The 12132-nt window shown below is 39.5% G+C and overlaps 1 protein-coding gene across 1 annotated transcript in view; it reads left to right on the top strand.

Annotated features, from left to right (window-relative positions):
- The window catches only part of mbd2 (methyl-CpG binding domain protein 2), a 32665-nt gene that overhangs the window by 824 nt on the left and 19709 nt on the right, over positions 1-12132 (top strand). The window contains exons 2-5 of the mRNA XM_024268531.2: positions 4492-4651; positions 7333-7473; positions 8707-8797; positions 8876-9053. Of these exons, the coding sequence (XP_024124299.1) occupies positions 4492-4651; positions 7333-7473; positions 8707-8797; positions 8876-9053 (570 nt within the window). The remainder of the gene's footprint in view (positions 1-4491; positions 4652-7332; positions 7474-8706; positions 8798-8875; positions 9054-12132) is intronic.

The raw sequence follows: 12132 nt of genomic DNA, 5'->3' as shown, positions 1-12132 counted from the left end.
TGGGGGTGTGTGTGTGTGTGTATACCCCCCACCCCCCCACCCCCCCAGTGGACTGGCTGCTGCTGATGATGATGATGACACCTCCACTGGCACTCAAACATGTGCTGGTGAGGTGTGAGCGTCTCAGCCTCAGTCTCATGTCAATGGAACCGGAGAATCATAGATTCATGGGATCCAGAAGCACCGGGTCTGTCCAAACGCATGTGGGTTCAGGCTCTCCGAGTGTGGCGCTGGTCAAAGGTCATCAGCAGGCATCATATCAGCAACACTGCAAATAAAGCTGTCCAGCTGATGATGAACGCAACTGGACGGAACTGGAACTGTGAAGATTCAAAATGATCAAACACTTTCAAATAAGATGAATTGAGGATTTGCAGGTTTCTCAACTGAAATATTTAAATTTGACTCCTATCTAATATCAGGAGAATTCTTCTCTTCTTCTCTTTAGTAAGTAAAGAGAAGAAGAGAAGAATACTGTAATACTCTAAACCAAGGGGTCAAACTCAATTACACACAAGGGGCCAAAATCTAAAACACACCTGAGGTCGGAGGTCGAACAGGAGAAACATTTATTAAATACTCTAAAACTAAAATATTTTAAACTTTTAAACTCTAACTTTTTAACATAATTATGAATTAGATATATAGCATTACCTGTGATAATGCTAATGCTGATAGCTGAAGATGCTACTGCTGATAACCAGTTAAAATGTTATCTTAATGCCAAATTAACCTCAAAAACAAAACAAAAAAACAAACAAACACCTAAATTAGCCTAAACAGCTAGCATGTAGCTAAAATATTAGCTGAGCTCCAAAATAGTTTCTAAAAATCTTAGTAAATCCCAAAATAGTCCAAAAAGCTAGCAGAATGCCAATTTTTAAAACTTTAAAACTGTAACTTTTTAACATAATTATGAATAATTAAAATGTAGAAATATTATTTCACAAGGGCTGCACGGTGGCGCAGTGGTAAGCGCTCTTGCCTCACAGCGAGAAGGCCCCGGTTCGAATCCCGGCTGGGACCTTTCTGTGTGGAGTTTGCATGTTCTCCCCGTGCATGCGTGGGTTTTCACCGGGGACTCCTGCTTCCTCCCACCGTCTAAAAACATGCTTCATAGGTTAATTGGTGACTCTAAATTGTCCCTAGGTGTGAATGTGAGAGTGGATGGGTGTGTGATTGAGGCCCTGAGACAGACTGGAGACCAGTCCAGGGTGTACCCCGCCTTCGCCCTTCAGTAGCCGGGATAGGCTCCGGCACCCTCGCGACCCCGAAAGGGAAGAAGCGGTCAAGAAGATGGATGGATTATTTCACAATAAATCAACTTAAACCTTAAATTATACTCCCCATAAACTATATTTTGTCAAAATTATACAAGTTAGAAATGAGCGCAACAGAACATCAGGCCATTAATGAATGATCTGGAGGGCCGGATAGAATTACCCGGAGGGCCGGATCCGGCCCCCGGGCCTTGAGTTTAACACATGTGACTAACATGATCAATTTGTAATTTTATCAAAGATTATTGAAATGATTTGGAAATATTAGGGAATCTTGGATTTAACCGCACACAGAACGTTAGTGCGCGAGTCTTCTCCTCACAGAGGTATGAAGTCCAGAATGAGCCCGTAGATGATGGTGGTTCAGAACAGTAAGGTGGAGCTGAAGTGACGGGGGGGTTGCTTAAGTCCGTTTTAAGGTGATGGTGCCGCCCTTCAGAGCAGCATCTGAGTTCTGGATCCCAGCAGAAAATATCTACTCCACCTTGTGTGCTTCGCACTGCACTGCTGTACAAGAAAGACTTGAAAGTTTTGAAGTTCTACCTTTAAACAAAGTGTTGAGTGCGACATTCAGGCAGAGTGTTCTGAAGCCTCCATGGCCTCCTTGCCTCTGCTCTGAAGACATTCACCCGTCTTTGAGTTCTTCGTCATTTTGACAGTCAGGTGTTTTGTGAACAGATGAAAGCTCTCTCTGAGGTTTGTCACATTTTCTTGCATCTGTGCTCCGCTCTGTATCGGGTCACAGAAGGATCTGCAGCTTCTGCAGGCCTGTGGTGAGCCGTGACGCTGCAGAGCCGTCGGCTGTTTTCAGACGCTCACTTCCTGTTGTCGGCGGCAGAGGCGCGGCCCTGCAGAAACATCTGACCACCGTCACTTCCTGAAACACCAAGGCTTACTTTCAGTTTGGTTTACATTCTGACTCATCAGTTCCAGTAAGGAGGCGAGTCAGCAGGTCAGCTTACTGGAAGGCAGTACAGTCAGGTTCTGGTTCTGAACCCCTGTGTGGGGCAGCTCAGGGGTTTGGGCTTCATTAAAGCCTTCAGCTAAATGAGGGAAACAACAACGGACCATCCACACAAAGAACAGTGTGTGTGAGACAGCCAACGACACACAAATACCTGCAAACAGCCACACAGCTGCAGAGACACACAACCACTTACACAGCTGCAGAGACACATTTATACTTCGACACACTCCAGGGTTCCCGGGGGTCTTAAAAAGTCTTGAAATCTCTGAATGTATTAATTTGAAACTAATGCCTTAAATGTCTTTTGATATCTGAGCTTCAACAATTGTGCTGCTTGAACGATCATGTCATAACTTTCCACCACAGTTAATTTCATAGAATGACAAAACATCATGAGAGCCAGTCTTTGCACCGACACCCTGAAGCGCGCTAAAGCATCACAACACAGACCACAAACAAGAAGATAAGGAGCTACAGTTTTCATCATGAAGTGAGATAAATGAGTACGAGAAATGATTTATAAAACGGAGAATGGACTGAGGAATTAGTCTTAACTTTTGACACGCACGGCCTTCAAAAAGTCTAAAATTTAACTTGAAGGAACCTGTTGGAACCCTGACACCCACAGATACACATTCATACTTGTACACATGCAAGCAATTAAGCATCAGATTTAAACATACACTAGTACAAGTGCACTTTCATACACACCATCATCTCCACATGTGTCAAAGTCAAGGCCCGGGGGCCGGATCCGGCCCTCTGGGTAATTTTGTCTGGCCCTCCAGATCATTTTATTTTATTGTTATTAATGATCCGATGTTATCTTGTGCTCATTTCTAACTTGTATAATTTTGACGAAATATATTTTTATGGAGAGTAAAATATTGAAAGTTATTTAAGGTTTAAGTTGATTTATTCTGGAATAATATTCCTGACTTTTATTATTCATAATTATGCTAAAAAGTTACAGTTTTAAAGTTTAAAAAATATTTAAAAAATAGATTTTTGGACTATTTTGGCATTTATTAAGATTTTTAGGTTGTTTTGGAGTTTAGCTAATATTTTAGCTACATGCTAGTTGTTTTGGCTAATTTAGGCCTTTTTAAAATTTTTTGAGGCAGTTTTGGAGTTAAGATAATATTTACACATTAGCTATTTTGGTTAATTTAGACTTTTTTCAGTTTTTTAAGCTATTTGAAGTTTAGCTATGTTTCCACATGTTAACTGTTTATGCTAACGTAGATTTTCTAAAGAAAAGTTTTTTAGGCTAATTTGGCATTTAGCTAATATTTTAGCTGGCTATCATCTTCAGCGGTCAAATTCAGCTTACAGCATTCACACTAGCATTATCACAGGTAATCCTATATATCTAGTTCATGATTATGCTAAAAAGTTATGGTTTTAAAGTTTTCAAAATGTAGTTTTAGTTTGTTCAATAAATGTTTATCCTGTTCGGCCCGCGACCTCAGGTGTGTTTTGGATTTTGGAACCTCGTGTGATTGAGTTTGACACCCCAGATCTCCACTCTCATACACGTGCACACATGCACACCACCATCTACAGTGGTGGCTGTGGTACAGTGGTAGAGCAGTCGATTTTTGCAGGTTCAGCTCCCGGCTTCCTTCAAGACACAGACCCCCACATTGCTCCCGGTGGGTAAAGGTTGGTGCCAGTGTGTGAATAAGACTGTGACTGTAAAGCATTTTGGACCTTCAAAGAATATAGTAAAGTACTATACAAGTACACGCCATTTTTTACATCTGCAGATACACACTCATACATGCTCACACACGCACATGTATCTGGTCTCTCTCAATAAAAAGTCAGTCATTTGGGGGAATGAACCCCCCTCCACTTTCCTAGGAACAAATCAAAGCAGAAGATATCCTGAGGTGACCCCACAGGTCAAGCACATATTCATACATGCAGAGTGGTATGAAAGTGCATGAGAAAAAACATGTTTAGATTCTGTCTGCTGTCTCTGCTTGAGTGCAGAGATTCAGTTCTGATATTTGAAAGTGATTTCTCTGCCATAACTTTTTCTCTGTCTCTTCTGTGTCGTTTCTGCACGTTTTTAAACGTTTTATGTCAGATTTTCCCTGTTCAGTCTTTGATTGCTGTTAGCAGTTTCTCAGTCAACAGAACATGAATTTGATGTATTCCAAGATATTGAAAACAGATTGTCTTTAATCCCAGAGTCATGGTCTTTCTCCTCCCTCTTCTCTGCCTTTTTGTCTTCAGTCCTACAGGGAAGAAGTTCAGGAGTAAGCCTCAGCTGGCCCGTTACCTTGGAAACGCAGTGGACCTGGCATGTTTCGATTTCCGCACTGGGAAGATGATGCCTGGAAAATTGCAGAAGAACAAGCAGAGGCTCCGTCACGAAACCCTGAGCCTGGCTAAGGTAGTGATGCTGGATTACACCTGTGGGGGAGGGACAGTGCAGTTCAACGGTGTGTCGTCAGATTATCAGATTAACTTCATTTTCCTGACCCAGGTCAGCAGGTCAGCAAGCAAAAGTCAAAAGAAAAGTTAGTGCAGGTGTCTGCTTGTCATCACAGGGTGCTGCTCATCCAATCTCCAGCTGTTTTGACTTCAGTCTAACAGGAGTGTCAAACTCAATCTCACAAGGGGCCAAAATCCAAAACACACCTGAGGCCGTGGGCCGAACAGGAGAAACATTTATTGAACACTCTGAAACTACATTTTTAAAACTGTAAAAACGTAGCTTTTTAATGTGGACCGAACCTCTGTACGCGGCCGGTACCGGTACCCTAACCTGGGACCCTTATCCTAGTCTGGTCCGCGTCTGGAACCAGTACTGGTACCGACTGTCTGGAACAGGCCTGGAGGTCGGGGAGCCTTGATTTATTTGAACATCAGAAATTGGACGTAAAAAAGCAAGTTGGGGACACCCAAAATGTCATTTTTGACGCAGAGGGGTCACTAACCACGGACTTGGGAAGGAGAATGTGTTGTAACATGTTACCAGCGTAAGATAACGTCGGTACAAAGATATAAAGTGCTCGGGCGGGTCGGATCCGGTCCGGGTCTAGACTTTGACACATGTGGTCTAATAGTCTTGAATAGGAAAGCTTTTCATTGTGTTGGTGTCTCACTTGAGCCCTGTTGTTCTCTTGGCTGAGATGTTTCTCAGTGTGACTCGGACTGAACTAACTTGGTTTCTCCTCGATGCTTTGGTTCCACTGACGTTGCCGTCAGACTGAAGCCTGGTTTGTGGTCATCTTGTGTTTCCGTTGTCTCTTGGTGATGTTTTTTTTGAGTGTTCTACGTGTTCATGCAGCAGCTGAATTTGAGCTCTTTTCACTGTGTTAATACACCTGAAAGATGCGGAGCAGCGTGGACCTCTTCACAGGTCTGCACTCTTTGGAGGACCTCTTGATTGATCGATTGAGCCAACCCCGACAGCTGCTGGAACCTGGCTGCAACTTTTCATCAATTCACAGAGCTTTAGCATTTTGATCCACTTTTTTTTACAAACAAGTGCTGGTGTGGGTCAGATCTTTCAGAGCGGGTTACTATGCAGGGGTCTGCATCCTGTGGCTCCATCGTGGAGTTCATTGTGGTGTGAAATGTAAAAAGTAACTGTGAAGTAAATAAAACGTAGCAAAGTAAAATAAACTAAATTAAACTTTATTCAGCTCATTTACAGACAGTTTACATATCACTCCATGAATAATTTCTACAAAATTTATTTTTATGGAGAGTAAAATATTGAAAGTTATTTAAGGTTTAAGTTGATTTATTCTGGAATAATATTCCTGCCTTTTTATTATTCATAATTATGTTAAAAAGTTAAGGTTTTAAAAATGTAAAAATTGGCATTCTGATAACTTTTTAGAATATTTTGACATTTACTTAGATTATTTTAGTCCATTTTGGAGCTTAGCCATCATTTCAGCTACATGTTAGCTGTTTGTGGCTTATGTAGGCTTTTTAACAGCTTTTTAGACTGTTTTGGAGTTAGGCTAATATTCACACACTAACTGTTTTGGCTAATTTAGGCTTATTTTGTTTGGTTCTTTTAGTCTAATTTGGCATTTAGCTAATATTTTAGCTGGCTATCAGCTTCAATGTATTTAGATATCAATTTCAGCGTCTTCAGTGACCAAATTCAGCTAACAGCATTCACACTAGCATAATCACAGGTAATGCTTCATATCTAGTTCATAATTATCTTAAAAAGTTACAGTTTTAAAGTTTTAAAAATGTAGTTCTAGAGTGTTCAATAAATGTTTATCCTGTTCGGCCCGCAACCTAAGCTGTGTTTTGGATTTTGGCCCCCTTGTGTGATTGAGTTTGACCCCCTCCTCCTCTAAAGGGTGAAATTAGACCGTGGCTCCTGCTGGGTCGTGGTCAGTGACAATCAACTGAAATGTCTCTTTCAGAGTTGAAGGTTGCAGACCCCTGCTATAAGAATATGTTTGCTAAAATGTATTTGGGGAGTTGTAGATAAAGACCTTGGAAAGCTTGTTTTTGAGTCATACACTGAATATGATGTCATAAAAAAGGATCATTTTGAACACTTGGCCTCACTTCACTGCCGTCGTGACACTGACCTGACTGAAGGCTTTTCTTCTGATCTAAGAACACGTAATGAAATCATTTAAATGCACTGAATACATGTGATAAATAGAATAGATAAGCTGCAGTAATGAAACTGCAGTTTGTTAGTCCTGTGGTCAGTCATGCCTGAGCGCACAAGCAGATGCAGAATGGGGAATCGACATCTTTCCTTGTAAACGTGTGTTTGTCGGGGTGTGTTGTGTTGACTTGGTCTCCTGAGACGTTGTTGCTTTTTACACATCATTTCTCGTAAGCGCACACACTTCCTGTTGTTGTCTCAGTACAGCCAACCTTTGAGTTTAAAGGACACATGCTGGGTTAGATTTCTCTCCCTTACTAATCAGAAGGAAATGCAAAATAAAGAGTTCTCTCTTTCATCTCAAGTGAACATAGAAAAGAAAGATAACTGACAGGAAAAGGAAGAAGTGATGGAAAGATCCTACAAGTATCAAGGAAAAATGTGTTGCCAATATATGTTTTTGTTTGTTTAAAATGCAGGGGGGGAAGCCAGACCTGAACACAGCTCTGCCTATCAGACAGACGGCTTCCATCTTTAAACAGCCTGTTACCAAGGTTACAAGCCACCCCGGCAACAAGGTGAAGACGGACCTGCAGAGAGCTGTAGAGCAGCCCAGACAGGTAAGAAACGTGCACACACACACACACACACACACACACACACCTGAATGCACCTTGGCACTCCTGTGGTTTTGCTGGAGGGTGAGGTCAGGTTGTTGCACAACTGCTAAAGCTGCAATAGAAGAACTGCAGCCTCCAGAGGGAGCTGAAGAGACATGAGAACATGGGCATCATGGGAAGGAAGAAGAAAAGCTGTCATGATTGATCATGACAGTGATTGGTTAGTGATAGAAAGCAAACAGCTGGAAATGATAATCTAAAGCAAAAGTCAGTCTCTACTTTTTTTAAAGAAAAAATGAAAATAAACACAAGAGTTATAGATGGAGAAAAGGGAAAAGAGTGGAAGAAAACATCTTGTATGTTCTCACCTGCTTTTTACATCACCTTATATTACTCATATATCCATTTCCAGTTGTTCATTCTCCAAACCTTCCATTTAGCCTCTGGATAACACGTAAGCAAAAGAGACATTTGCTCATTTGTTTATATTGATCATTTCCAATCATGTAAAGTGTGAACTGGATCAGATTCATATAAATCTATTTATAACATATAGTAGATTATTCATGTATTTCTAAACAAATGTGTATAAATGTGTAAACTCAAAATTGAACTAAATCAAATTAAATTGAGTCGATCGAAAGAATAGAAACAATTGGAATAGAATCGATCCTGGCTCTTGTGAATCGAATCGTTTCTGGAAATTGTTATTGATACCCAGTTCTACTTCTAAATCTGCAGGAATTAAGCTATTTCCAGAAATCTTTAATTCTGTTAACATTGAGTGATTTTATTTGTGTCAAACCGTTTTACGTTTATGTTCTTTGATTTACTGTAACCTTTCACCCATTATCATTCCAGTAGATAGTGAAGGAGAAAAGCAGCTTTTCTCCTTCACTATCTACTGGAATGATAATGGGTGAAAAGTTACATTATGTTCAAGATTTTGTGTTTAGGTGTCAGTCTCTTTTGTGCATACTATGCTTGTATTGTCCACAAATAAAAAGTTGAAGTGTTTATTTTAGATGATTTGCCTATTTATCTTGTAACATTTGTGTTTCACTCCTTTATGTATAATTATTGGCTTGTAAAGCCTTCAAACACACAACTTACTCATAATACATAAAAATATCTGTCATTTTTTCTGATTAAATTTGATGAACTTGCATAAGACTGAGATATATTTCCTGTAGTGTAATATAAGGTTTGCAATAAATCTGTCTGTGTTTGAAGCTGTTTTGGGAGAAGCGGTTAAAAGGCCTGCGCTCTTCAGACGTCACAGAGCAGGTCCTGCGCACCATGGAGCTGCCCAAAGGACTGCAGGGTGGGTCTCCACATCCAACTCACGGTGCTCAGTACCGTACTTTCCCGTGACCCCTGACCCGACCCTCTGTGTGTGCAGGCGTTGGTCCAGACCCGAGCGACGACACTCTCCTTTCGGCCATTGCCAGCGCTCTGCACATGAGCTCTGCTCCAATCACAGGACAGACGTCTGTGGCTGCAGAGAAGAACCCGGCAATCTGGCTCAACATGTCCCAGCCGCTCTGCAAGACCTTTACGGTCACAGATGAACAAATCAGGTGAGAGACTCTTTTAAAAACTCTACTGTATCTAACCAAAACCACATAAAGAAAACAAATAAATAAAAGTCTACAAACTACGACTACCAAGGTCCAACCCTAAACTAAAATAACAAAACCCAGCAATGTAAGACTGCTGAGGAAAAAGAGGGGAATAAGAACAAAAAATTGTAATTTTTAAAGTAAGGATTACTTAATTAGCATTAATTAAATTTAGATTAGTTACATTTATAAATTAATGTCTGAGGTTCACATAGATGATAAACTATGTAGGTTTTTACATCCTGTTGACCTGAAGATGTCTTGTTTGATCAACTCTACCTCCAGAATTAACAGATTTTATATGGAAAATTTTGGTAAAAAGTTTGATCTTTTATGAGTTAAAAGAACATATTACCTTATGCTGCACAACATTGGTTACTAGCTTATTTCAAAATAAGTTATCTGAGCTTCTGTCAAAGGTAAAAATTAAAAAAATAGACCAAAAAATGCCAAAAAAAGACATAATTCTTAATTATTATTAAAAAAAGAAGGTCATGAATGCAAATCCAAATCTCTTTAAGACTAAATTAAGACTATACGGCTCCTTCTAGGTTTGTATCAATAGAAAACTAGTCCAAACGGCTCCTTTACTGTAAAGGTTGGTTTCTTTGAGAAACTTCAGTGTGAGTCATTTTAGCAAGCATACTAACGTTCCTGTGAATAAAAAAAAATCAGTTTTTGCAACTGTGAAAATATGATTTGTGATTTCAGATCAAATTTTTGTTTGTGAAGACCAAAGATTCTTTTGGAGTGGATTTATCACCGAGTTCTCTCTGGGTCTTAAAAAGTCTTAAAAGCCTTGAATTTGAAAATAAATACCTTAAAAGCATTTAAAAAGTCTTAAGTTTTGATATCTTGGTCTTAAAAATTGTGCCATTTAAAGCTTTTTCTGCATGATTTTTCTGGTCTAAAGTTGTATTTTTTTAAAGAATGATTGTTTCTGTCTTTTCCGTAAACAAACCCACTGAGCATGTGCGTCGAATGGGGTACGTTTGATTTGTTCTCCAGGGACGCTAAATTCATTCACAGTCGAGTAGGAATATTTCTATGTGAGTTGGAGGCTGGTTTGTTTGTTGTTTGTTTGTAACGGGACAAAGAACAAACAATCCATGATTCACAGTTTCTGAACACAATTGTGATTGGTAGTTCAATATTAAACAATAATGCAATGATTAAAGTGAAACATGCAGCAAATAAGTACATTTTTATCAGTAAAAGTCCTTAAAAAAGAAGAATGCAGGAAAGATTGTTCAAGAGGAAGATTCAGAGTGAGGATGAAGATGTACAAGCTGAAGTTAGAAAATGGGAAAGGAGAAGCATTCTCTGCATCTATCAAGTTCTATAATACAACAACCAATTAAATATTTGTCTTTGTACAAATTCCTCCATGTTTATAGTCTCTTAATCTTACTTTGACCAATCTCAAACTCTGGATGCATCAGTATTTTTTTATTTTTATTTTTATTATTGTCCGTTTTGTTTAATTTAACCAAAAGACCACACCAGAGTAAAGTGTTCACAAAAATGTGTTTTTTTAGTCACAGATAGTTTCACTTGACCAAGATGTGAGTAATGACGTTTATTTTGTAGTGTAGTAATTGTAAATTTAATGACTGAAATTTGAACTGTAATTGATTCCGTTACTCCGTTACTGACAAGGATTTAGTTTTTTCTTCGTCCACAGGGCTGGGAATGAGGCCGAGAAATTGGTCTGAATTTTACATATGAAAGGTCTTAAAATAATCTTAATTGTAACTTGAAGAAGTGTGCAGGAACCCTGTAGATACCACATGCTCCAAAGGAACTATTTTTTGTTAAAGTGTTCAGACTTATGAAAAAAAATCCTCTAAATATTATTGTTTTGTCGTAAATTGTAAGAAGCTGAGCTGGATCTTCAGAACTCCTGCTCTGATATTCTGGTTTAAACTGCGTTAGATTTAAACTCCATGTCATGAACTCCATGTTGAGTCCTCCCAGTCTCTGTTCTCCTCAAACTCAGCTGCTGCTTCTCTGCTTTTGCTGCTATTTTATTTTTTTATTTTGAGGTAAAACCCGGAAAGAAAAAATGCAATTGCTTTTAAAGTTGCATTAAAATAAAGTTAATTAAAATGTTTACTGCATATTGCATTTAAATAAAGCATGACTCATTGCATTTTGATTAGGCCTTTTCTTGATCTTACCAAAGACCAAAACTACTGATTTAGTTTTTATTTTTGAAAATTAATTTAAACAAGTTTAAAATGTCATTTTAAAGATTGAATTCCAAATTGTAAAAAACATGTTCAAGTTGTAAATTAATCTGTCGATTGATTATTGAGTGTTAGTTTGAGTTTTGGGTGAGAACTGCTTCCATTGATTAGTTGTGACGTTTCTTTCTCATCATCTCTAAACTGCAGAAATCCGCTCCAGATTCGGCTCTGTTCGGTGAAGGCAGACCAGCCCACTCCTCCTCAGGAGGCTTCTCATTTTGTTTTTGGTAAAACAAAGAGGCTTCACAGAGCTGGGGAGCGCTTTTCAAAGCTGTGCTGAATGAGTGAGAAGACTGATGGCATCCAAAAGCTCAAACCTGCAGACGAGTCTTGTCAAAACATTGGCTTAGGCCTGATGGAGAAGTCAGAGCACGCGCCGTAGTGTCATTCAGAGCAAGCAGCAGTTTGATGTTCAAAACCCTGTTTAGAAAGCTTTGTTTTGTTCTCTGGTGGGGAGGTCTGGGTGGACCCCCCCACACATCCTCATATCAGTGTAGCACCCACATGCCACCACACCCAAGGACTTCTCTTTATCTTTCTTGAGGACATTTCTCTGTGAAAGATGTTCTTTGGGTAAATACATCAATCCTGATCTTTTATTTCACCTCCACGAGAACATGTTTCTGAAGCTGGGTCTTCAGTACGTCTAACAATGGAAATGTTCCTGCGGTTCAGACGCTGTTATGGCTCTCTGCAGAACGTTCTGCTCATTCTGACCTCTTGAAGTTTAGAAGAACGGCACAGTGACAGACGGGGAGGAAGTGACTAGATCAGGGGTCACCAACCTC

This window comes from Oryzias melastigma, linkage group LG12 (assembly GCF_002922805.2).
Source record: "Oryzias melastigma strain HK-1 linkage group LG12, ASM292280v2, whole genome shotgun sequence".
Lineage (NCBI taxonomy): Eukaryota > Metazoa > Chordata > Actinopteri > Beloniformes > Adrianichthyidae > Oryzias > Oryzias melastigma.
Note: the sequence above shows the minus strand (reverse complement) of the source record. Positions and strands in the feature narration are given on the sequence as shown.